The 23,947-nt window shown below is 38.4% G+C and overlaps 1 protein-coding gene across 2 annotated transcripts in view; it reads left to right on the forward strand.

Annotated features, from left to right (window-relative positions):
• Window positions 1-23,947, forward strand: part of gpr158a (G protein-coupled receptor 158a) — a 68,481-nt gene that overhangs the window by 34,017 nt on the left and 10,517 nt on the right. For both annotated transcript variants that reach the window (XM_032503789.1, XM_032503790.1), the window contains exons 3-6: window positions 1,942-2,044; window positions 5,886-6,112; window positions 8,513-8,581; window positions 22,037-22,146. In XM_032503789.1, coding sequence (XP_032359680.1) covers window positions 1,942-2,044; window positions 5,886-6,112; window positions 8,513-8,581; window positions 22,037-22,146 — 509 coding nt within the window. The remainder of the gene's footprint in view (window positions 1-1,941; window positions 2,045-5,885; window positions 6,113-8,512; window positions 8,582-22,036; window positions 22,147-23,947) is intronic.

Raw genomic sequence — 23,947 nt, forward strand, 5'->3', positions numbered from 1 at the left:
TATATATATATATATATATATATATATATATATTTAGTATGTATACTGCAAACACATGATAGATTGATAAATAGATACTTTATTGGTCCCCAATGGGAAATTCTAGGTCCAAGTAGCTTACAGACATCACACACAACATACACATACATCATAACAGGATGTTAAAGTGACTATTAACAAACAAATCCATGTGAATAAAATATATATATATATATATATATATATATATATATATATATATATATACATACATCTTTTTTTTTTCGAAAATCGATATTGAATCGAATCATGAGCCTAAAAATTGGAATCGAAATGTGATATTTTCTGAATTGTACACCCCTACTAGTCAGTTAGGGTACAGCGGCTTTATCAGAACTTTTTCTTAAAACAGAAGCCGGATGAGAGCGGTTCGAGTGAATCAAAACAAAGGCCGTAAATAGTTTTTTTAAAAGCGATGAAAGATACTTTTATGTCATCTTTTATATTGTACAGTTATATGCCCCATTGTTAAGATAAAATCATTGAAAGGCCGGCTTTAAAATCTTCAATGGAAAGCATGAGTGCAAACCAAAAATGTTGCCTCACTGCAAGTCCATTATTTATATTTAAAAAGTATGGCCATAATGTGGTATTGAGCTGGATAAAATGAATATGACAGAGCCCTTGTTTCTGGCTTCTAGTGTGAAAAGCAATAAATTTAACAATTCATGGTGTCTTGAGGATCTTTTTAAAATCACTAGTGATGGAGAGCTGCGATAGATTATGGTGATGTAAATTCAGAACATCTGAGGCTAATGTTTAACGTTAAACACATCTTTAACAAATACAATTTAATAGTCTTGAAATAAGCAAATATTTTAATAGACATCTTGTGGGTGTGATATCTTGTTGAAGTCTAACCAAATGGCAAAGTACTGTACACAGGTTTACGGTTTTAAGATGCAAAACTGTCACCACTGAAATGACGAGCCGTGTTGAACACCTTAGTGTGGTGCCAATTTAAATGCTCTGGGCTCTTCAGTGGAATTTGTTTGAGGAACTCGTTGAATTGAATTGTAACCTGGTAATTACCTTGTGCTTTTGAGCCCTGGCCTGCCTCTCCAATGCTTTGACTGAGGGAATACTTTCTCAGCATTCAGACCTTACCAAGGACCTTGAGAGACAGTCAGAAATAGCTGCCTCTTAAGACGTGCAGAGTCCGGTCCGCTGTGAAGAGCATCGAGATGACTGATGCTTCATTTAGACGCTGCCACAGGCCTTGCCTACAGATATCACAGTTAGGTCACAAACACTTTATAGCGTGTCAAGTGTCAGCTGAAGCACCGTTGCTATTCTGGGCCCCTTGTTGTTTTGTGGGACTCATACTGTAAGTCATGATCTCTGTTTAGAAAAACATGCTGCCATGTGGTTTTAGGAAGAGAGCAAGAAAACAAAATTGCGCTTTACGTCAATAACCCAAATGTGTTTATACAGAAGAGAAGAACTCATTCCCACAAGAAATAGAATTAATGGTTTTCATTTAATCAAGCAAATAAGTCTGTCCTTAATTTAGATATTAATTATATCTTGTAATTTGGCAAAGTCTGCTAAGGATGCCCCCTGGCATCCCTTGTCTTTTTCTTAGCAGCCCACAGTCTGTTTCCTATCAGACTTCCAATCAAATAGAAGTGGCTTCACTAATTTAATATTGAGTGGCGAGCAGGCACAGGAATCTCGCAACTTAAATAATTAGACCCTTGTCCCTCCCACAAGACATTTGATCCCAAGTTCACTTCACTGATTTCCAGCTACAGGCTTTACTTTTGGTTTAGTATTGACATATTTTAATTGCTTTTATATTAGTGTCTTATCAGTGTGTATTACAAGAGGACGTGTTTAAAATTCTTTTCACTAAAATGTCTAATTTATTATTCATGTCGTCTATGTTTTTGTTTTTTGCAGTGTTTGCCGATCCAGGGTTATGGATTTGTCTTGGACAAGTACACGTGCCACTGCAAGAAGGGATTTTACCACCCCAACAGAGTGTCTGTCAACGGCTTTACAAGTAAGTCGGTGACAAATAGTCACCTGCTCAGATATATACTTCATAAGAATGATTGGTTCCTGAAAGGTGACTTCAGTAGTCACTTTTAACGGCAACCCATCAGAAGAATTCTGTTCGGCAAATTACAACATCCTAACCTTGATTCTTTTTGGTGGAGGCGTAGTTAGTACCTTATGTGTTGGTTGGTACAGAATTAGATTATCTTTTGTTTTGTGCATGAAAGTTGTGGACCTTGAGTTAAGATTATTTTGTTAAACTGTTTTTGTTTTGAGTTGCAAATTCCAAAACCCTAACCTTGAACAACCTGAACATGCTTGAGCATTTTAAAATGTCTCAATTCTTTTTCTTGAAGCTACTTTGCTTTTCTGGGGTTGGGATCCCTCATTAGGTCATTTGATATTTCTTTAGAATTAAATTTGACCCCCCTGTATACATTTGGACTGGAAAATGCAGAAGTCACATAAGTGGAGAAATATTTTTTAATATTTCACAATTATGGTACAGTAATTGTCTTCCATTTATTGTTTAGATGTTTCCGCTTACAATGTAGCAAAGTGATTTTTAGGAGAGTAAGGTTAACAAAGTTATGGACTGGGCATTAACTCTTTGAACCTGATTGAGACATTGTGCATCAAGAATCAAATTGCTGTAAACATAGTGCTGATATCAGTGAAACTCACTGGTTGCAATGATACCAGTTTTCAGTCTATCAAGGTTAAATAAATCGATTCATACTCTTGGAAATCATGTAACATTGGGTTACTTAGTATATGGCATGGCAAGCTAAGATCTACGATCGTAACTCTGGTTTCAGCCATCACAGGGAGTGAAAACTGGTAAAATAAATAAAACAACCTAGGATTTCAGGGATTAGTTTCACAAACTAAACTAGTAAGTAAGTAACTAAAAACTCTGCCTCTAATTATCAGCTGTTGAACAGGGTTGGACACCCTGCTCTGTGTCCTTTGTCCAGCACAACCATCAAAACATCTATGGATATTACATTTCTTTTACTGTAAGTAATTTGCCAGCAAAGGTTAAAAAAACACAAGGCAGGGTGTTTGGAAGAGACAGATCTTTTTATTCTCATCTAGTATAATATAGCAGATGAGCTAATTTTATTAGTGTCATCTGAAGTTGCATACATGTAGATTTAAATTGACCAGCAGCTGTTCCAAGCCAATGAACCATAAGTTCACCTTACATTATGTTACCAGTTACATTATATAACATCTTCAGTATATAACTATGTCAATGAAAAAGGCACGTGTTTCTGCCCTGTCGAAAAATTGAAGTAACCTGGGGAGGCTAATCAGGTTCACGATGGGAAATATCTTTTTAATGGTACTTACTTTATTCTGTCTGCTGTGAGTTAATTAAAAAAAGGCATTTGCAGACACAGAACCCCAGTGGTTTTCACCTGCCCTCCATCCCTCTCTTACTTTCATTTAGATCCACTTTCCCTCCTGTCTCATCCCACACAAACCTCGTACAGCATGTTCCTCTGCGTCTACCTCCATTGTACCCCTTTTCTCACCCATTTCCCTCCCTCCCTGCTTCACCATCTAATTGCACTTATTGTTTTTACCTTAAGATTTTTTCCCTTCATGCACAGAAAAGCGAAAAATGCTTCACATTTTTTTTCTCAGAGCTGTCTGCTTCTGCCTGTTGTTTGCTGTGCACACAAATTTGCGTGTTCGTGTGTGTGTGTGTGTGTGTGTGTGTGTGTGTGTGTGTAATAATAGAGAGGAGAGGCAAGCCTGTTAGCGAGGCGTACTGCTGCAGTCTGGCCCACCATGGGGCCAATAACAAGCCTGTTAATCCACAAGGGGACATCCTTGACACTCCTTTGCAGAGAAAGCCAGTGCAACTGACTTTCCTTTGTCTCCTAGTGATCTTCCTTTGTGTGTCTTGCATGTAAATATATGGAAGAAGTTGCTGAAGTTTCCTCTGACTGTCTGTAAACTGTAGGAGCCACAAACCAACAAGAAGGAGCTGAAGGATATGATTCATTGCAACAGAGATAAGTAGTCCTTTTGAAGGGATCAATGATGTGCAGAGTCATAGCTTTGAAAAAATAGGCCAGTTTCTTTTTAAAGGCAAAATCCCTGCAAATCTCTGAGACAATGGCTGTTTCCAATAAAGCCTCCATAAAAGCTCTGTATAAGTCCGCTATTCGTTATCAATGCAGCCATATGGGCATCTCTCAGGGGGATTTCTATACAAACCAATAACAAGTCCACTAGCTTCTTTACCTTAGTTTACCCTGGAAGGAGTTTTTTAAGTATTCATTGCTGTCCGGTATGACCACGTTTAACAACAAAGCAGCTCTTTTTGAAGCAGTTAGTGGTTTAGGGGCTGGTTTATACCTCAACCTCAGTGGTAGTTGTGGAATGCTTTTTTTCTCACCCAGATCTTGCCACAAAAACACAGATTTTTATAGTTTTGAGCCAATCGGCTGGGTCATTAGACTCTCCATCGTCCATTGTCTTGTCCTTGTCAGGATTTAAATGTTTAAGTTCTGGCATGTCTCTGTGTGCTTTTTCCCGAGAAAGCCACAGCTATCAGCCTTGTATGATATGCCAGTGACTGAACAAAGTGCTGCAGTGTTGACTTTTCATGTTCACACATATAGATCCATCTTTCTTGTGTTGACACAATGTTGATGAATCCTTTGTAAGGTCAGAGAGGTATAGGCATATATACTATATACTCAGGATGCTTCAGTCTGTCAAAGGAACACTTTATCTCCTTAATCTTTTAATACTGGTCTCATATCCAGAGGAAAATTCAATATCAAAGACACTTAAGAAAAGGATAGTTTTTTTCGACACAACCTGGTTCTATTTTGAAAAGGTCTGGACACATGAATAAATTTGAAATTAACTGTGTGTAAAAATAATAACTGCATGACAAACTGATACTTTGTCAAAATACTTCAACAGGGATCACTAATACTCTTGCATGCTAAAACCATCTCTTACACTAACAATTCTGCCTTTCCTCACGCACAAATTTAATTCTGCTCTTACAAATCCATACCTGTGCACTCCCAAAGATTGACAATTTCAACCTTTAAACCATTACTTTTAGAAAACCTTTGCAACTGCTTATCATTTCATTTTAGTACACAATTCAACTGTTTATCCATTACCTTTAGTTACCTTTTGTCTTTTACTTTTAGCTAACAACTTAGACAATTTTTGTCATCAGCTACTTTAAAGGTGTCTTTAATGTAAAAAGTCAATACTCAAGGTTAAATGTGCAGCGGAAAGTAACTGAGCTATAGCTGGATGGCTTCAATACCAATGCTGAGGGTTCCAGAGAGCGGGCAAGGAGTGATGAGCCCAAAGATGAGTTCAGAGAGCTGGTTTATGGGCCAAACTGTGACAGGGTAATCTCCAGATCGGAATGGGGCTGTAGGGACACTCTGTGGCCATGTGTCTTAAGGTTAACAATGCAGTCTGGACTCTATCTTCTGGCCAAGTTATCACACTGATAAATGAAACAATCTGGTGAAGATGTTGAGTTTAACCAGGACTTTTGTACTGGTGAGGTGAGTAGATGATTGGCAGCAGCTGAGCTTGATGAGTGGAAGAGCCACAAGTGACTGAGTGACAAGCCTCTTGACCTACATGCACAGACAGGGCCCCAAGGGAAAAGAAAAAAACACACTTGGAAATGGGGAGGCTGCTGCCCCATACCACCCCTGGTTAGGAATTGCTGTTGTGGAGCACAAAAGTAATGATATCTGCTGAAGGTTGATAAGCTTTATCAAGCCAATGACAGAAAGATTACTGTGTCAGTGGTTAACTCCTTTATTTCTCAATCTTTTTGACAGGGATGGGGAGAAAGGGAAAAGCTGCAGAGAGCGGTCCTAATGCGGACGAGGGGTCTTCCAGTGACTGCCTGCCATGCCAGCAGGGCTGTGCGTACTGCAAGGACGACACCCCTTGTGTGGCACGAGAGGACAGCCCCCTTCGCATGGCCGTGCTCTCCTTCCAGTGCCTCTGCTTGCTGATTGTTTTTGTTAGCATGGTGCTCATCTATCACTTTCGCAGGAATAAGGTATGTATCATTATATGCTCATAACAAACATTCCCACAGAGTTTAATGCATTACAATTTAATGAGCTCAGCATTTTTTTAGCTCTCTTTTTTCCATTATTAAAATCTTTGAGATACCGCACAGTAATATAATTCAGCTTTTATGGAATTTGTTCTGTCAACAGCACATAAGCCACAGATTCAATTCACAATTACAACATCACATCAGTTGCATGTTTGATGTTTTCTGGGTTGTATGGTCATCAAAGCCCTCTGGTTCAATACACCCGTATGTGGCTGGTCACAATAAAGCTTTGAAATAATTTCAAACAGCTCAGGCACCACAGATCAACTCAACATCAGCAACTTGGACAGCCACCAGTGTGTGCAAATGAGAGCACTAAAGTGAGTTTACTCTGATATATACATTGAGCCAATGTATTGACAGCTTCACGTTTCACAGTTTGAGTGATAATATGTGGCCATATAAAGACTAAATCTGTCCCAGCTTGAATTCATATATTACCATCAAATCTCTATTGTGATATGTGGCATTGATAAATAATTGATACATTTTCTAGGTTTGCACCTGACTGACATTGACAACACCCACTTATTTAATTACATTTGTTAATCACATATTCTCTATATCACCTTGAAAGGAGATGACATTTTCACTGCATCATCAAAAGATGGAACCATTTCAACACCGAACCTTCTCAATGCAAAGCGAAGATTCCTATTTAGCTCATGCACTATATATTCATAAAAGCTCTAGATTCAGTGGTGTGGTATAGTGCTAACATTGTAGATTTTTTAAATCCAAATTACCAAAAATTGTCAGATTATTGTAATTATATAGAAAAAATTAGAAAAATATAGAATATAGAAAAAGCAGTATAACAGAATTTCTTTGGTATGTACTGTATGTGTACAATTACTACTTTGAAATGTGACTGTAAACACCGGATAAGCCTTCTGTTGTGTTATTTACTGAGTTCACTTTCTACCAAAGTAAACTTTTACTCAAACTTGAAATCCTCTGGTTGCTACTGTCAATTAATTGGCTTAATTAAAGGCTTTGTCTTGAGCATTAGACGTGCGGGGATTAGCCTGAAGATTCCCCACATTTCTGACGGGGGAACGTCTAGCTGCTCTATCTCCCACATACCTGAAGCCTCAGCCATTATATCAACCAGAGTTCTACAATAGATCGCTCTCATTATTAAAGCAGATAAAAGTTTGAGATACTCCAGGGCTTTGTCAGCATTTAAACACCACTAATGTAATCCCGGTTCATTTTTTAAACCAAGTTTAAGGGCTTAGTTTCAAAGCTCAAAAACGGTTAATTTTCATAAACAAATTGGTTTGTTTGGGTTGCATATTTTAATATATGTTAAACAAGATAAACACTCATCTGGTCTACAGAGCTATAGCTAGTGTATTGTGTTTTATTTTGTACGTATTCTTTAATAAGTGGCAAACTTTTACTCTGCTCTTTGAAAGCTCCCTCAAGCATCTTGTCAGTTAGTGGACAATATTTTGTTAAATATCTTACACAAGCGGAGCACAGGCATTGCCAGTGCATGAAAAGGTGAACCTTTCTACTGTATAAAAAGTCCTTGAGGTGAGAGCTTTCGCTGTTTTTTTTGTCTTTTAACCAACAAAGAAGAATACACAAACACATTATGATAACCTGTTGTTTTAGACTTGATTGGACCTGCTACAATATGAGGGCCGTTTTAAGAGTTCTATTTTGAACAGCCCTCTATCCATTTTGTTAATAATTTTTTTTAGAGTTTTTTAACATACAAATCACTACAATTCCTTGAAATTTAAAATTAAAGCTGCTGTAATCAATATGTATCAGCAATGTATCAAAGGACTACGTATGATTCAAAAAGTTGTTGAGTGAGAGGACATAAGATTATTACCCATCTCTGCAGTTCCTCGTAGCTTTATGCAGCGTTTTAGCTTCTTTCAGCTTGTTGTTGTGATTTGACTGTAGGGCATGCAACTTTAATGTTTTGGTTTACTCTTAAAGTTCTCCTTAGCGTTGTTTTCAGTAGCAGTTTTCAGGGGGAAAAAAGCTTTGATTTGATAAACATGCCGTGCACAACCTTTCCGGCATCAAACAGCAGACAGCAACGTTAGCAAATATAGTTTAGAATTTAGCTGGTGAAGAGCCAAATATTCCCTCAGGAGTTGCTGGAGCCCAAACAGAGCTAAAAGATGCTGCAAATAAATTCTAATGTCGCTCCATGTCTGCTGGATGTGTAAATAAACAACTGTTTGCTAACATGTTAACCGTAACAACTTTATAAGTAAATAGTAGTATGACAGCGTTGTGTTTGTAGCTTGTTGCGCCAGCCCCAAGTCGCCAACAAGTTTTAATAAATGGTGTGTCTTTCTTTTTTGGCAGAGTATCAGAGCATCAGGTCTAGTCCTGCTGGAGGCCATCCTGTGTGGAGCTCTGCTTCTGTACTTTCCGGTAAGCCTGAGACTCTGTCTGTCTGTGTGTGTGTGTGTGTGTGTGTGTGTGTGTGTGTGTGTGTGTGTGTGTGTGTGTGTGTGTGTGTGTGTGTGTGTGTGTTTCTTAGCGTGTTTGTTGATAATCCTCTTTCCATGATCCTTTTGAGCTGAAAACAAAAAATCATTTCCTTGTCTGAAGGTTGGCCATTCAGTTTGACAGTCAGTTCAAACTGTTTCAAACTCATTCATCTCAAACAGAACAAAGTTTCATATATGCAGCAGTGGCACAGAGTGGGATTGTTTGCCTGGTCAGATAGTACAAACCTCAGTCCATAAATCATAATACCTGGTGTGTGTTTTTTTTGACAGCCACATGGAGCTGTGATAAGCAAGGTTTTCACAGCCAAGGTGTGCATGTATTAAAACAGGACTAGCAGAGACAAACTTCCCAGGGCTTGTTGGTGACCCCCCTGCTAACTGTACACAGAGCTGGCCAATAAACCCAGCAGCCTGTCAACACTACCATCTGTTGACCAGCCACTCACGCTGCCTTATACAGACTGCACTCATTCAAACCTTCACATACAGAAGAAACTACATTACATTTTATTTGACCTGAATTCATATTTTGGCCATTTTTTACCCAGTTTTTTCACAAAACCGGTCACTTAAAAGGAATATGTATTTATTCTTAAGTACATCATCTTAGAACTACCCAGCCACTATTTTTAAACATTAAATCCCTACAATTAGCTAGGCAATATGACCAAAATCTTCTCTCCAGATATAGGTCATCTCAACATCACTACATAGCACATTTTCTGGTAATTCAATAAATAGTCTGTAGTAACCAAGTAAAGTCTAGTATTATGTGAAAGAAATGCTTGACGAATGAAAAGTACATAGTTTTTTCTCATTTTATTAAGAACTTTATTGCAAAACAAAAACAATGCGCAACGATCATTTTATTAACGATAGTGACGTAACATGGGTTGGCCGCTGGCTTTTAGACAATAGAATAGAAATGCATATAGACTGCAATAGAAATGATATAGAAAACTATATACCATAAAAGTTTTACACCGTGTTGATGACATATAATGTCATGATGAATTGATACTATAAATAAATAAAATTGAATATATTGTCACAATGCCCCGCCCTACTAACAGTGAATTTTGGCATATAGCTTTCAAGAATTTATCACACTGTTTATATTTACTTATACGTACTGTATATATTAAAAACTTTCATACTATCAGGCTTTAAAAGTTGTAGTTTGTGATAGAGTGCGGTGTGTGTGTGTGTGTGTGTGTGTGTGGTAAAATCTCAAAGTGTAAGCAAAGAAAGTTTTGAGTTTTAAGTTTTGGCCAAAGCTAGTGGATGTCCTCTTATAGAGCAAACAATCAATGAAAACAGCATTCTTTGATTTTCACTTTTGGCATTGGTTTTTGATTGTTTTCTTTTGGCCCCGTATGACCTCTCAGTTTTGCTAGTAGTGGACAAAAAAAACCATCAACTGAAAATGGCTTTCTGTAAGACTGAGACTCTTTCTTCCTTTGGTGTACCAAAGAATTGAAAGAATGAACAGTGTATGTATTTCCAAACTTCTGAAGCACCTTATTAAACACCCATACCACTGATTTACATGTATCTATCTTCTTCACGGGTGCTTGGAGTATTGGTTAATTGCAATTTAGTTGCAATCATGTGGAGCTATATGCTTAGCGAAGCAGTGCAGGGTAAATGTAATTAACGCCAACTGATTTAGAGCAGGCTAATCAATGCAATTTGCTGCGACAAGGTTCTGGAAAGTAATAATGTTTGAAATTTGCAGAGTGAAAGCAAACTGCGAGTCACATTATTGGTTAGTGAATGGAAGAATAGTAGATAATAATCCTGTATCCGGCTGTGATGGCACCGAATGCTAAAAATAGATTGCTTGTAAAAAGGTAGTACAAAGGGAACTTCACTTTGTATCTTACTCTAACAAATCCTACCTTATTTAGAGTTTAGTTTATTCTATTAGATTATTCTGTACTGTTATGCTTAAATGGTCACTGTGAACAGGGCCAATTTTATTTTGATAAAATATCTCGGACTGATCATGTGGAAACAGAATCTTTCTGCTTGGCTCTGTGCAGCACGCTAGATTGATCTCCACCCTGATGCATTTCCATGTCTCCCCTGTGAAGCCCACAGAAGCTGTGAGGTTGAGACGCATCACTCCCAATCTAAATATAGATTCAGAAATATTCCGCCGCTGCTGCTTCTATTTTAAATAATTCCACTATTATTAAGCAGCAAGAGATACATCTTATCCTGCTCTCATGGCATTCAGCTTTGTGGAGTAATGCAATTCCCCTCCTTTTTCTCTTCCGAGTGTCACATGCAATAACTTCAGCCCACACCCTGCTTAGAAATGATAGGGGAGGAGGGAGGAACAGGGAGTGCAGAAAGAGAGAGGCAAAATTATGGCAGTGCCAAAGCCGGCTATTTCCGTCTGGCTGTGGAGATGAGGAGAGCGGACACGCATTTGTGATTCACAATGTGATCCCTGGATTAGCTCACCAGCCCTGCGTTTGTCTCTTTGCAGCATCTTATTGATGCATCTTATTGATGCTGCTGGGGAAGCTTAGCATGGAGTAAAGTAACAGAGTTTGGATTGCCATTCCTATTTGTTTTTTCAGATGCCACCCTCTTCTCCTGTCAAGCCAAGAATACAACCATGAGTAATGAATCAGAGGTGTTGTGGTGCCACCTGGCCTCAGTTTGCCATAAGACACTGATAGGTGCAATAATGGGGAAAATGTGTTAATTGTTACTTGACATAACAATATTTGCAGCTCATGTGTCAAAAATAGCTTTAAGGAACAAAGGCATTTTCACATTCGCTTTGCCTTTCTTCCCCCAGTTTCAATTACTCTTGTTTATGTTTTGTTCGGATTTCCTGGTGATGTTTCTTCTCTTCGCCCCACTTTTTCTCCTTTCTTTTCTTTAATTTGAGCATGTGCTGTATGTAAAAAGTGGTTATTGGTAGAAAACATAAGGAAATGCTGTAGTAGACAACTTCCCCATGCACTACAACAACACAGCGGATGAGCCTTATTTTCCCTTTGTTAATTCCTACCCATCTGTGTATGCACCAGTGCAGGGTGCTCCAAAGACCACACTAGCTGTCGTTCTCTCCCCTGTGAGACATGTCACACCTTCTGCTCTGCTACTTATGCATTCATAAATGTTAATGTGTTTGAAAAAGTGGTAATCTGCAAGTCTGTTTTTAATTATGACACCTTTTGTATTAAACATTCCTTTATGCGATGGTTTTGTAGTGCACGTCCCAGTTATGACTTGTTCAGACCTACCTTTAAATTCACCTTTTGATAAAACGATCAGTTGATGAGTTTCTGTGGTTCTCTCTCAGCTGTATGTACTGATCATATCAACTACGCAGATCTTCTGCTTTATCCATACAAACTTTATTGTTATTTAAATTTATGATTGTTTCAATAGCAATAGATTTCTAGGCTATAGCTAATGTGCAACTGAAAATGCAGAATGTCTAACATCTGCATTGCATTGTGGTCTATTAAGACTACTGTCACAAGAAACGTAGTTATACATCAAAATATGACATCATATTTTAATAGTCACTAGTTTGAGACGATGATCCAATCTTGATTTTAACGACTTATCATAGTGTTTGCTCTCAATCTTAACAATGTTAAATAAAATGGAACTAATTTAACCAGGGGCCATTTGATAAGTCTTCTTCATTTGTTCTAAACAACCAATATGAGTGTTTTCTGATCTGGTGCCGTTGTAGGCAAGATGACATAGTTTCCGCCATTACAAATTACACAAAAAATATTTAATATACGCATAATACATTTATATGAATTTTTTAATGTTTTTCTGAGCTGCTTTGGTTTATTGCCACAAGGTTAGAGGAAATCATGGTTATTTTTTAAAGACACCAACGTCACTTGCTGGTTATGATGGAAGTTGTAAATTGCAGTGTCAACTTATCAAAGTCATGGGCTTTGCACACCATGACCTCCGCACAGAGATTTTGCGGTTCTATACCTTTTTGTGTGTGTGTGTGTGTGTGTGTGTGTGTGTGTGTGTGTGTGTGTGTGTGTGTGTGTGTGTGTGTGTGTGTGTGTGTGTGTGTGTGTGTGTGTGTGTGTGTGTGTGTGTGTGTGTGTATCTTGGCGTGTTTGTTGATAATCCTCATTCCATGCTCCTTTTGAGCTGAAAACAAAAAATCTTTTCCTTGTCTGAAGGTTGGCCATTTAGTTTGACAGTCAGTTCAAACTGTTTCAAACTCATTCATTCATTGTGTGTGAGAGTTGAGAACCTTGACACCTAGTTCATAGGCATTGTTGTTTTTTCTGATTAGGATAGTATTTATGTAATGATTCTGAACTAACAAATTCAGACATTCCTAAAAAAATAAAATACATTGAGAATGATTGCATCACTCTACTTCTCCCTGCTAACCCAATCTGTTTGTTAGGGGCAGAGTAGAGAGTGTCATGCTCTGCTCAATAAAACTTTTGCGGTTTTGAAACCAGTGACCTTTGAGTGGTGTTCCCCTATCTTTTGTTCCTTGTCTTTCCACCTGTCCAATCCCAGAATTGTCTTTGTGCCAAGCTAGGACAAGAAGCCACTTCAGCCCGACTCTGGGCTCTGCCATGCATGGCAGGCAGGCAGAGCTTCACAGAACATCAGGGGGCTAATGAGAAACAGTATGGCCAGGGGATAATGTATCCTGACCTGACAAGCCATGAAACACAGTCTGCCAGCCATTTCTCTCCCGTGCTCTGCTCTGCCTTCCATCCAAGCTGTTCTGACACTTTCAATCTGACTTAAGGGAATCTGGAGGATTGCTGTTTGCATTTCCACCCCTTCCTTCATACCCTGCTTCCCTTCTTTCTTCTGCAAAGTGCCTCTGGAGTTCCCCAAAACAGTTGAGGATGCACTGCTGCAGCTGGAGTGTTCCTTCCATCTGCATGATGCAGACAAATAGAAATGATAAGAAATTGGAAAAAGAAAGATGGCATCACCACATGTAGGCAAGCTATTCCCTCTCTGATACATCCCTTTGTGCCCAAGCAAGATGGAAATATCTCAGGATCTAACTGGTGATGAGGAGGGAGGGAAATTGTGGGACTCAAGCGTTAGCCAGCTCTGGTCTTGACTGTGCAGAGTGTGAGCTGGATGTAATTTACACTCTGCCCACCTCAGGGAGCAGCGGTAGCAGAAGAAAGCATTACCTTCGTCCAGAAAGCTGCCCTTCCCATGCGGTAGTGAGTGTCGGCTTTCATATAAAAATGGATCCATTGCTATTACAACACCCCACCTCTTATCTGCTCCCACTTCCCACTCTCACAAACTGAAGGTGTTTTGTAGATTAGAAAAAAAAGAATAGGCCAGGAATGGGTAGGAATGATGACCAGAATAAGTGAGGCATGGGCAAACAGGATGTCTGTCACTATTTCATGTCAAAACATTAAAAGTAGCACAAGAGTTTGTTGTGACAGAATTATTCCCGAGGCTGCACCATCCCATTCTCTACTCAGATGGAGACAGACACACTAAATGGCTGAAAGTCATTTTACTCCCCTTTAGCTGGTGGTTGTTTCCAAAGAAACTGTGATAACAGAAGGCAAAAAATTCAGCGTTGTCTGTTCTTCTTTTGACTGGAACTGGCTAACATTTTCGGTTTTAGTCACTTTAAAATCTACAAACTGATGTGTTTTACTGCATTACTGACAGATGGCTAATATCTGATTTTATTTTGGCATTTTCATTCCAGTAAGTGCTTCATTAGTATGAGGTTGCTCTTTTAACCATCATAGCTGCCAACCATAATAATAATTCAGCATTCAAACCGCAATTTAATATTTCTATTAAGTCTGGCAGGCACAAAATGTTGGTTATACTATCAGCACTTTAACTTTATAAAGCTCTGACCACATTCACTTAGAGATATTAACAAAATAAATATAAACATTTCTGAGAGGATTGGCAGCCACAAATCACCAGAGTCTACACTGTGATTTTCTGTTCATCGGGTGTGATTTGGTTGCACAAAGGGAAGTTACTTTATGACACAAAACAGGAAGATAAAAACTATAGTTGAAGGATCATCTTTGAAGCAGAATGAAAGCAGAAAGCAGGACAAGTTTGATGTCAAACATGGTCTAAGTTCCCGTCTTTTAGTTCATTGCTTTGGTTTTATGACCAGCAACTTAACTGTTTTAGTTCACTCTTATGACTCTCATCAACCTCATTTCCAACTGCTGCAGGCAGTAGATTTCAATTAAAGAAACACTGATAAAGCCCAAACAACACTATACCTGCCTAGCTTCAAATCGCTAAGACAGTGATTAGCTAGTGAACATATGGGAGCATTTGTGTAATTGGAGACTGAAAAAAGACCTAAAAAGGAGAGTGGATATTGGTTTTATAGTTATCTGATGGTCAGAATAAATGACTCAAAATGAATTGTAATGTTGCTCTGTGTCTGCTGGATCCGTAAATAAGCATGTTTGCTAACACCTTAGCAAATTCAATGTTTTTTTAGCTTGTTCTGCTGCCCCCAAGTGGCCGAAAACATAATATAATAATGTATAGCGTAACATAGTTTAACAATATTAACCCATTTAGGCTTCAACATAATCAAATATTTAAAAAAATGATTATTAAAATCTACAATCCAAATTACAACTCTAAACAATAGATCAATGTGCAACTGTACGTCTATAATATCCGGGTGACAGCCAGAGATAAAGTGCACATGATTTTAGAGCCGACCGATACATCGGCAGGCCAATATTATTGGCCGATATTAGGCATTTCCCCATCTATCGGTATGGGCATTTATAATGGCCAAAAAAAAAAAAAGAATTATCATTTATAAAGACAAATAAATGATTCTGATAAATTAATATTTAAAAAAATAAAAACTGACTGTCAACCATGTTATGAGCATTGGCGTTGCATAGTTAGTACGTCTCTACAACGTCCCTGTTGGCAACACTGTTTTTGTTTTTTGTTTTTTTTTGTTTTTGTTCAAAAGACTTCAAGTTTCATATCTTAACTTTGTATTTGTATACATTATATTCCTCAGAACTTTAATATTGTGACAATAAAATAAAACAAGTTATTATCTTATTTTTTTTAGTGAGAACTCCTAAATAACTACAAATAACTGTTAGGGAAATCTGTTTATGCTCTACTTGATTTCCACAATTTGTTTGGTGTATAACCTTGACCTTGTAATATAAACTGTAAACTGTTATTAGACTGATACGTTCGAATAATATGCTAACACAAATAGTGGATGTTTATGAGTGTCCTCGACTAAGAATTAAGCTGGCCAGCAGTCGATTGTTTGTCAGGTAGAGAATGAGACTTTGAGTATATACAGGAGAAAAAAAGACCACAGGAATTTTACTCTTTACTGAGTGAGGTAAATTAATTTCACGGCATTGAGAGAGAGGTCTGACAATGTGATCGATAACCTGTGGGACCCTGACCTTCATTGTAAAGAGGATCAATCCCTGAGGATCAATCCCCCCCCCCCCCCCCCCCCCCCCACCCCCGTACACTCACACATTTGCATTTTTATTGTCGACATTACAAGTTAATTACACTGCTGTTTTTGGTGCTATTTTGCGAACCTCATTAATTTGATACAAGAATCCACCCACTTTCTTTTTTCTTAAGTGTTATTTTTTGAATATCTCATGTTTGCCCTACAGCAAGAGCTAATTTTCTAAAGCAGTCTAGCACAAAATTATTTGTATGCTCTGTAGTGCATCCAGTCGGGTGCCATATTTTTTTGTTGTTGTGGGTGTGTTACAATTCTTACATGAAGCCTTTGGGACTGCAGACGTCTCAGTATGCCAACAAGATTGTACAATGTCATAAACTTTTTCTGAGTGGCCTTAATCAAAGGCAGGATTGTGCTGCTAACCAGCATTTTAACTTCCTCCCTTCTTTTAAAAGTCAGAGTAAGTAATTTAACCAGGACAGCCAGTTTCTTCAACATCACTTATTATTCCTGTCTTTAAGATGCTGTAAGGGTACATAATGTATTGACTCTTTAATCTTGATAGCATACTTATTTTATTACTTTATTACTTTTTTAAGTAAGACAGACTTGTAGGTGAAATAGGGTTATTTGTGCATCTTCCAGCAGTATGCAGCCAAATCATTTTCTTCTCAGCTCAAGAACAGCTAACATCCGAGGAAAAAAAGGGACAGGAGCACACTAATTAACTTGTGGCTTTTAATTGTGCAAAAAATATTTCAAATGTATTGGATAATAGATCCAAGGATGGGAGTTGCCTTATTCCAGTCTCTTGTAGGTGTTTTGCTTTCTTTATTAGTATTACACTGACCCACATGAAATTATAGGCCACTTAGCTATGTTATAGCATAAGAAGTAACGGTACAAGAGTACAAATGTTTACTAGTATGAAACTAACTGTAGTTACATTATAGCAGTTTAATTCATACTTAATATTCTGATCAATCTTCTGGTGCAACAGGCGGCTGCCCTCCTTAATGCCGCCTTAATGTTTCTACACTATAAAAAGTAACGTCAAGGTGCAGAGACTGTCTCCACTCTTTTCAAAATAGACGAAACAAACGGATAACTGTGCGTGCGTACGTGCGTGCGTTTGGAGCCAGCTGGTGGGTGCTGAAATGAGAGATGATTAGGAATGAAAGATAACTGCAAATTAAGTGACTGAGTGTTGATTGAATGTGTAAGTGGTTTAGTGTGTGAATCTTACTCTTGGTATGTTTGTCTGTTCTTTTAGGGACTCATCACTCCAAATTCAACCAGTGATAATTGTTAAAAATCCTACATACATGGAGCAATAATAGATCGATCATGCATTTAACAATGTAAATCTAGTGGAATTGGGAATCTGCTGGGACGTCTGTGTGTTATGGTATTTGTCTTTGTTTTAGTCTGACAGTCTTAATTTGTCTTAAAGCGCTAATATTATGCTCCTTTTCAGGTTCATAATTGTATTTATAGGTTGTTCAGAATAGGTTTACATGGTTCAATTGTCAATAAACACCATATTTGTGTTGTACTGCAGATTGCTGCAGCTCTTCTTTTTACCCTGTGTGTTGAGCTCTCTGTTTTAGTTACCGAGTGAGGCATCACAATTCTGTTCCATCTTTGTTGGGAGTAGCAGTGCTTTCTGTGGGAGATGCTAAGTCCCTTTGGGGTGGACTTTGAGCTTTTTCACTTTGTAAACCTATAACATGCACAAAAAACATATACAACACAATAAAGAAAAGGGGAAAAGACCAATAGCATAATATGAGCAGTTATAATATTTGAACAAAGACAGAACATCTCAGTGAAAAATGTTGTTCATTTCCGGTATGGTCTCTCTGTTGTGCGTTTAATATGTTTAATTGGTGGCACGTTGATGTAGTGGTTAGAGAGGCTGCCCTTTATCCGCATCATCACAGATTCAAACCCCCGACAACACTTGATGTTGTTATCAACACCCATCATGTCATTGTGAAAACACTGATGACCCACCTGCTTAGTCACTGTCTTACAAGTCAACTTTGATAAGAGCATTAGCAACATCTGCTGTCAGGTCAATATTTCATTCACATCAGGTCATCACACCAACAGCATCCTTAATAAATAATAACATCAACTAATGCATTATGTAATGCCAGTTTAGAGGACATCCAATTGGATGGAGAGAACTTTCATAGTTGTTTATTCAGCTGTATGGGCATTTTTGGAGGATGTAGAGGTGATGCTGGGGAATTGTATTGCATTATACTAACAGATGTCAACCCCATTTATATCAATAAAGGTAGGCTTGATAACAGAAACACCTCTCTGTATAATGCAATAAAACTAAACAGTACCACAAACTAGTTAAAGCTAGGTGTGCTTTATTTCTTGGCCAGTACCTGTAACTTCCTGGCATCTCTTATGGGCCAAGAAATTGTCTAGCACATGATCTCATAATGAAAACTAAAAAATTTAAAGTGGTTTCAATCGAAGCACTTTCCCAAAAAGTCTAACTAGTCATTCTAAGGTTTGGAGGTATTCATTCCTTAAACACCTGTTCTTAACCCTAACACTAACCCTCCCCTTAGTGAAAGTATGGGGGAGGTTTGGTTGGGGGAAAAGCGTCAAAATGTTGGTCTTGAAGGATTGCATTGAAATCCTGAAAAGAAACCTAAACAATAGAGGAGTGCTTCTCTCAACCATTTAGCAAACATACTCTCCTCCAAATGTGCCATTGTGCACTTCCACAGTTTAAAAAGGCTTCATCTACCTATGGAAGCTAAATGTTACTCTTTTTAGGTAGCAGTAGAACACACTGTTTTGTGTTGTAGTTTCCAAATGGCAAGGCTTTGTTTTAGAGGGCAGATGCATAACCAGGTTGTGTTAAGTCAGGTGTCTGGGGAGTCCGGAGTACAGGCAAGCAGAGGAATTTGGTCATGGCAGACATCCAGCTGGGATGTGTTTGCCTGCCTAGAAAACCCTACTGTAGATATTTCCTAAAAATGTTCCAGTTATCAGTTATATCTGTGCCATTTAAGCAAAGAGAAACTTTAAAGAAATTAATTGAAATGATATTGTATTACATAAAAAAAAAAAAAAAATTAAAAAAAAGATAAAACATCTGATGTGATATTGTTGAAACATAGAATAATAAGCAAATTTAAAATGTTGGCTGCTAAGAGGGCTGCTAGATGTTGGCAGCACTCACTCAGCATTTCCAGAAGCCTTTACTCATCGCTGAAACTGAGACAAGACAAAACGGGGGAGGCTGGCTGAATAGTAAGTGTGTTGATAATTGTCTCCTGGATATTGATGTCCATTAGATATGTATACAGCACCTTGATCCTCTCCCTCCCCCCATATGCATGATTGCTTGCATGCGCACGCACACACACACACACACAATCCATCTCCTTTCCCACAGCGCTAAATCTACATTAAGATTGCCAGCACTTAGCATTGATTATTAATGGTAGGTTTGAATGGGAGCAGAAACTGATCTTGCTTTTTATGCACCCTGACGGGGGTTCACAGCCAGTCTTCTTCCCAGAAACCCTACTGATGGAAAGTGTGTAATGCTTGTGTAAGGAATTTGTGCTCAGCGTTGTGCAGCCTGAGGGTCATGGCAATGTTTAAGGGAATATCCTCATGAACAAAAATCAAAGCACGTCAGAAACTGCATGGAAACAAGCACATTTGAGATTTTTGTCACCTGTCCCAAAAAGTTGACACTCCAGAGATTGGGAGGTGGCAGGTGGCACCAGATGTCCTCAAAATCCATCCAATACATGTCTTTGTCAATATATTTCAGTGGGAAACAAAGTGGTGGACATACAAACAAACGAGTGACATTGCCATCCCTAGAGCTCCGGTGCTGGTGCTCGTTCAATCAGCATTGAAATCTCCCCTGGTCCCATCTGTGGCCACATATGGACTTCCATAGCTTGACAAAATTATTATTAGAAAGTAAGGTAGAATTTTTGCTCACAATAAATAGGGGCAAGTAGCACATCCCACGCAAGACTGCATGAATACTTACTAAACTGTGTAATAGTAACAAACTTTACTGGCACAGTCTGGCAAATGTAAAACCTAAACAATAAAATCTAAAACTATTCCTTTGTGATTTTGACCAGTAAAAACAAACACCAGGTGAAATTGCACCAGTAAAAGAAAGGCTTAACTTTTTGTGATGACTCAGATTGTTTAAAGTCGTCCCTCAAGTAAACAATGCTGTATATAACACCTCCCCGTCTGCATCTCATCACAAACACCAGCCTTAAACTGGCACGTGATAGAGAGCCACATGCAATTTTGTAGTTTATCTAAAAGGATTCATGAGCTGTGTTTTCTCTCAGTGCTTTTTTACTCATCCTTCTGTGCTCTCTTCTGTCCCTGTGGACCTAAATGTGCGTCAGCAAGTTGCTCAGCACCGGCCAGGCCGGCTATCTTTTTTCTTTTTTAAAATATTTTTTATATATATTTATTTATTTATTTATTAAATTTTCAAAGATAACATAACAGATACACATAACGTTCTACTTGTATAAAACAAATATAATAACATAAACAGACAAAATACAAGCAAATGCTGTAAGAATAAAGAAATGAAAATATATGAAAGTAATTTGACCTGGATTTCATATGGATGTTATGTTTGTATTAAGCAAACACCTTGGTTGGGGACTTTCAAGGAATCTTATGAATTGTTGTAACTTCTTTATTTTCCCCTTGGAGGCATAAGTCAGTTTTTCCCTGGCTAAACAGTATGAGAGGCTTTTAAACTAGCCACTAACTGTTGGAGTCTCAGTGTTTTCCCATGTTGCTGCACTGCAGTGTTTAGCCTTTGTTTCTACTTGACAGACTCAAATCAGGTGGAAGGAGTCCAAGGATAAACATTCACGGGCAGACAGCTCAGAGTCAACTGGTACAAGCATTGTCAGGAGTTTCTGTTTTCGGTCGGCCAGCGTTTGTGAGCATATGAGGATGTGGGCCACCCTTTCTCCGTGGGGTCCTCCGTGTCCCTTGACTGACTCAAACCTAGTGAGCAAAAATATTCACATGCCTGCGTCTTCTCCGCAGCCTGAGGGAATGTAATAATGCTTCGGCTAATCCGATTACCATTAACAATCCCACAGGGGAAATCGCTGCACATCTGCAGCAGACAGATAATTATGTTGCCTCAGATGTTTGTTTCTTTTTGTTTGTTTTGGCGCTTTTTATGTCTTTGGAAGAATATCAGTGTTTTGTTTTTTGTGAGCTTGGATGGACATCATTTCAGTGCGTTTCTAGGTCTTTGTAGCAAACTTGGGTGGATGCTCTCCTTCTTGTCTCAAGGGCAAGCTCTGTATGTTGTTAGCAGGCTCAAATGGATTTGTTGTTTTGAGTAATGCCAAAGATGCTTATGAAATGCAATTTCACTTCACTGTTTTATCTCATCACCACCACTGAGGTGCCCTTGAGCAATGCCCATAACCCCAACCGCTCCAGTGGAGCTGCTCAGTGGCAGCATGTTAGACTGTGGGTGTACTGTACAGCTTCCAGGTATGAATGTGTAACTGTGTAAGAAGAGAGGCAGAGATAGAGGCTGCCTCTCAGTGAAGCTCCTCTGAATAAATAAAATATGGATTTACCATTATTTATGTTAGGAATAGTTCCAGTAATAGCTGGGCCAAGTTAGTATTATTAGTTGTACTAATCATAGTGTACTACTCATTTAATTACATTAAATGTTATAAAAGTAGAAGCAAGAAGCTTGCGGATTTGTCTGGTTTTCCCGGTGGCTAGAGCCCCATTATCCTCTAGATAGAAACCACTCACAGTTATATGGCTCACTTACTTATTTTTTTACTTAGTTTGTTTACACAACCTCCAATATTAAAGGCTCCTTCTGTCCTCTTGCAGGTTGGGATTCTCTATTTCCAGCCAAGTGTTTTCCGCTGCATCCTGCTGCGATGGGTTCGGCTGCTGGGTTTTGCTACCGTCTATGGGACTCTGACTCTTAAGTTGTACAGGTAACACACACACATACACAAAACCCTTTGTCCAACATTGTTATCCATCCCAGGAAATCGGATTACTTCGACCTCTTTAAGTGCAATTGTACTGTGTCTCACATCTTAAGTCTGAGCGTCAAGGCAGCATGTTCCTCAGCTAATTTATCACAAGGCTACACTGCTGCACATGGGAATCACTGCCTCATTAAGAGGAAGAGGTAAAATGCCAAGTAAATGTCATTAAGAAAACACAGGGTGCTTTGGACACAAATGACCTGGTATATAAAGTAGTATTGAATGATGGTGGACAAGAGACAAACGGAGAAACAAATGTGAGTGAGATCAGAGGAAGGGAAAGGACTGCTGGGGGATAAAGTCAAGGAGAGATGAGAGGGGGTGGGCTTATCCAGCACTGAATAGTTAACAGTGAGGCAGCGGGTCTTCTGTATTTAAAGCAATGAAATTTAAAGAAATTGTTCATCTGAGGGGCTTGTTGGCAGGTAAATCTGTCAAAAAGGCCTAATGAAGATGCTGATTAAGGAGATGTGGCTTATGCGAGCGTAGAGGTGCAAGTTAACATATTGGACAGATGAATTTTTGATGGGGGACTCATTAGTGGGGAGCGCAGTGGACACTTCATCAATGTGCGTGAAGGGCACCGCCTAAGAATAGCGATGGCTGGTCATGTGTTTTAGCACATTTAATTTCCTGTTACAGTCTTTGTGTTTGACTGTGAAACACAGTCATGTAGAAATGTACAAAATAACTGCTCTGAATAATGATGCATTTCATAGCTGCTGTGCTGCATTATATTAAAGCTGAAGTTTAAATAACCCATTCTTTGACACTTCAGCTCTTTGCTGTAGAACGGTCTGTGTCCTTGTCCGTGTCCAACTTAACAGTTCAATTTTCTAAGTGCAAACAGATATTTGGAAAAACAGAATAACGGGTTCAAATATCAAATGTTTCATTTTTTTTCCACCTTGACAATTTAAAAAAATTGGATCTTTAAACTGTTTTTCCAATTTTCTGTTTTTAAAAAATTACTAAATTGCGTCTGGGTTCCACTTATTCAATACTGCAATGATATTCTCTCCCTTGTTCCGCCTAGCTATGCCATGCCCCCATTGAATAATTGGAGCCCAGACGCAATTTTGTAATTTTTTCAATTTCTGATCCTTTTGTACTGGAATTAGTAGTAGGAAAGAAAAAGTTGAATAAATGCATCTTATATTGTGGCCGTAGTTAAAAGAAACGGACGTAGACTGTTGGTGCGGGATGCAGTAGTTTAAACAGAAATTTCTGTAGCACAAGACAGAAGTCATAATTTGCGATGCCGCAAGTGGTCCTTGGTCCTTTTTTAAGGGTTTGGACAAACATAGAAAAATAACTGGAAATTAAAGAACAAGTTTAACTACCTGTTGATAGAATATTTTACATTATATGTTTAACAATTATATGGTGAGAAATGTATCATAATCAATGCCATTGGTACAGTAACTTAAGAATGCATTGCAAACACCAAGAGAAAAACATTCACTTTGCTTCTAGCTCTTGTTTTTTGTTGTCTGCTTGTAAACCTACACATAGTGACAGCAGCAGGTTAAGGTACAGGCAGTACGAGTTGCTGAAAGAAATTCTGGGAAATGTAGAAACTCTCCTAGACAAGTAGACCTCAGGCAGCTTTGGGAAAAGAGGGTTGTAAGAGTGAGAGAGAAAGTTTCACCTGATATGATTCTGTCTTTTCGAAATTATTCTGCTATAATCTACCATGATTATTATATATTTTTTTGTAATGTTCTTAAAGTGAGCTTCTCAT

Source organism: Etheostoma spectabile, chromosome 22, assembly GCF_008692095.1.
Source record: "Etheostoma spectabile isolate EspeVRDwgs_2016 chromosome 22, UIUC_Espe_1.0, whole genome shotgun sequence".
NCBI classification, from domain to species: domain Eukaryota; kingdom Metazoa; phylum Chordata; class Actinopteri; order Perciformes; family Percidae; genus Etheostoma; species Etheostoma spectabile.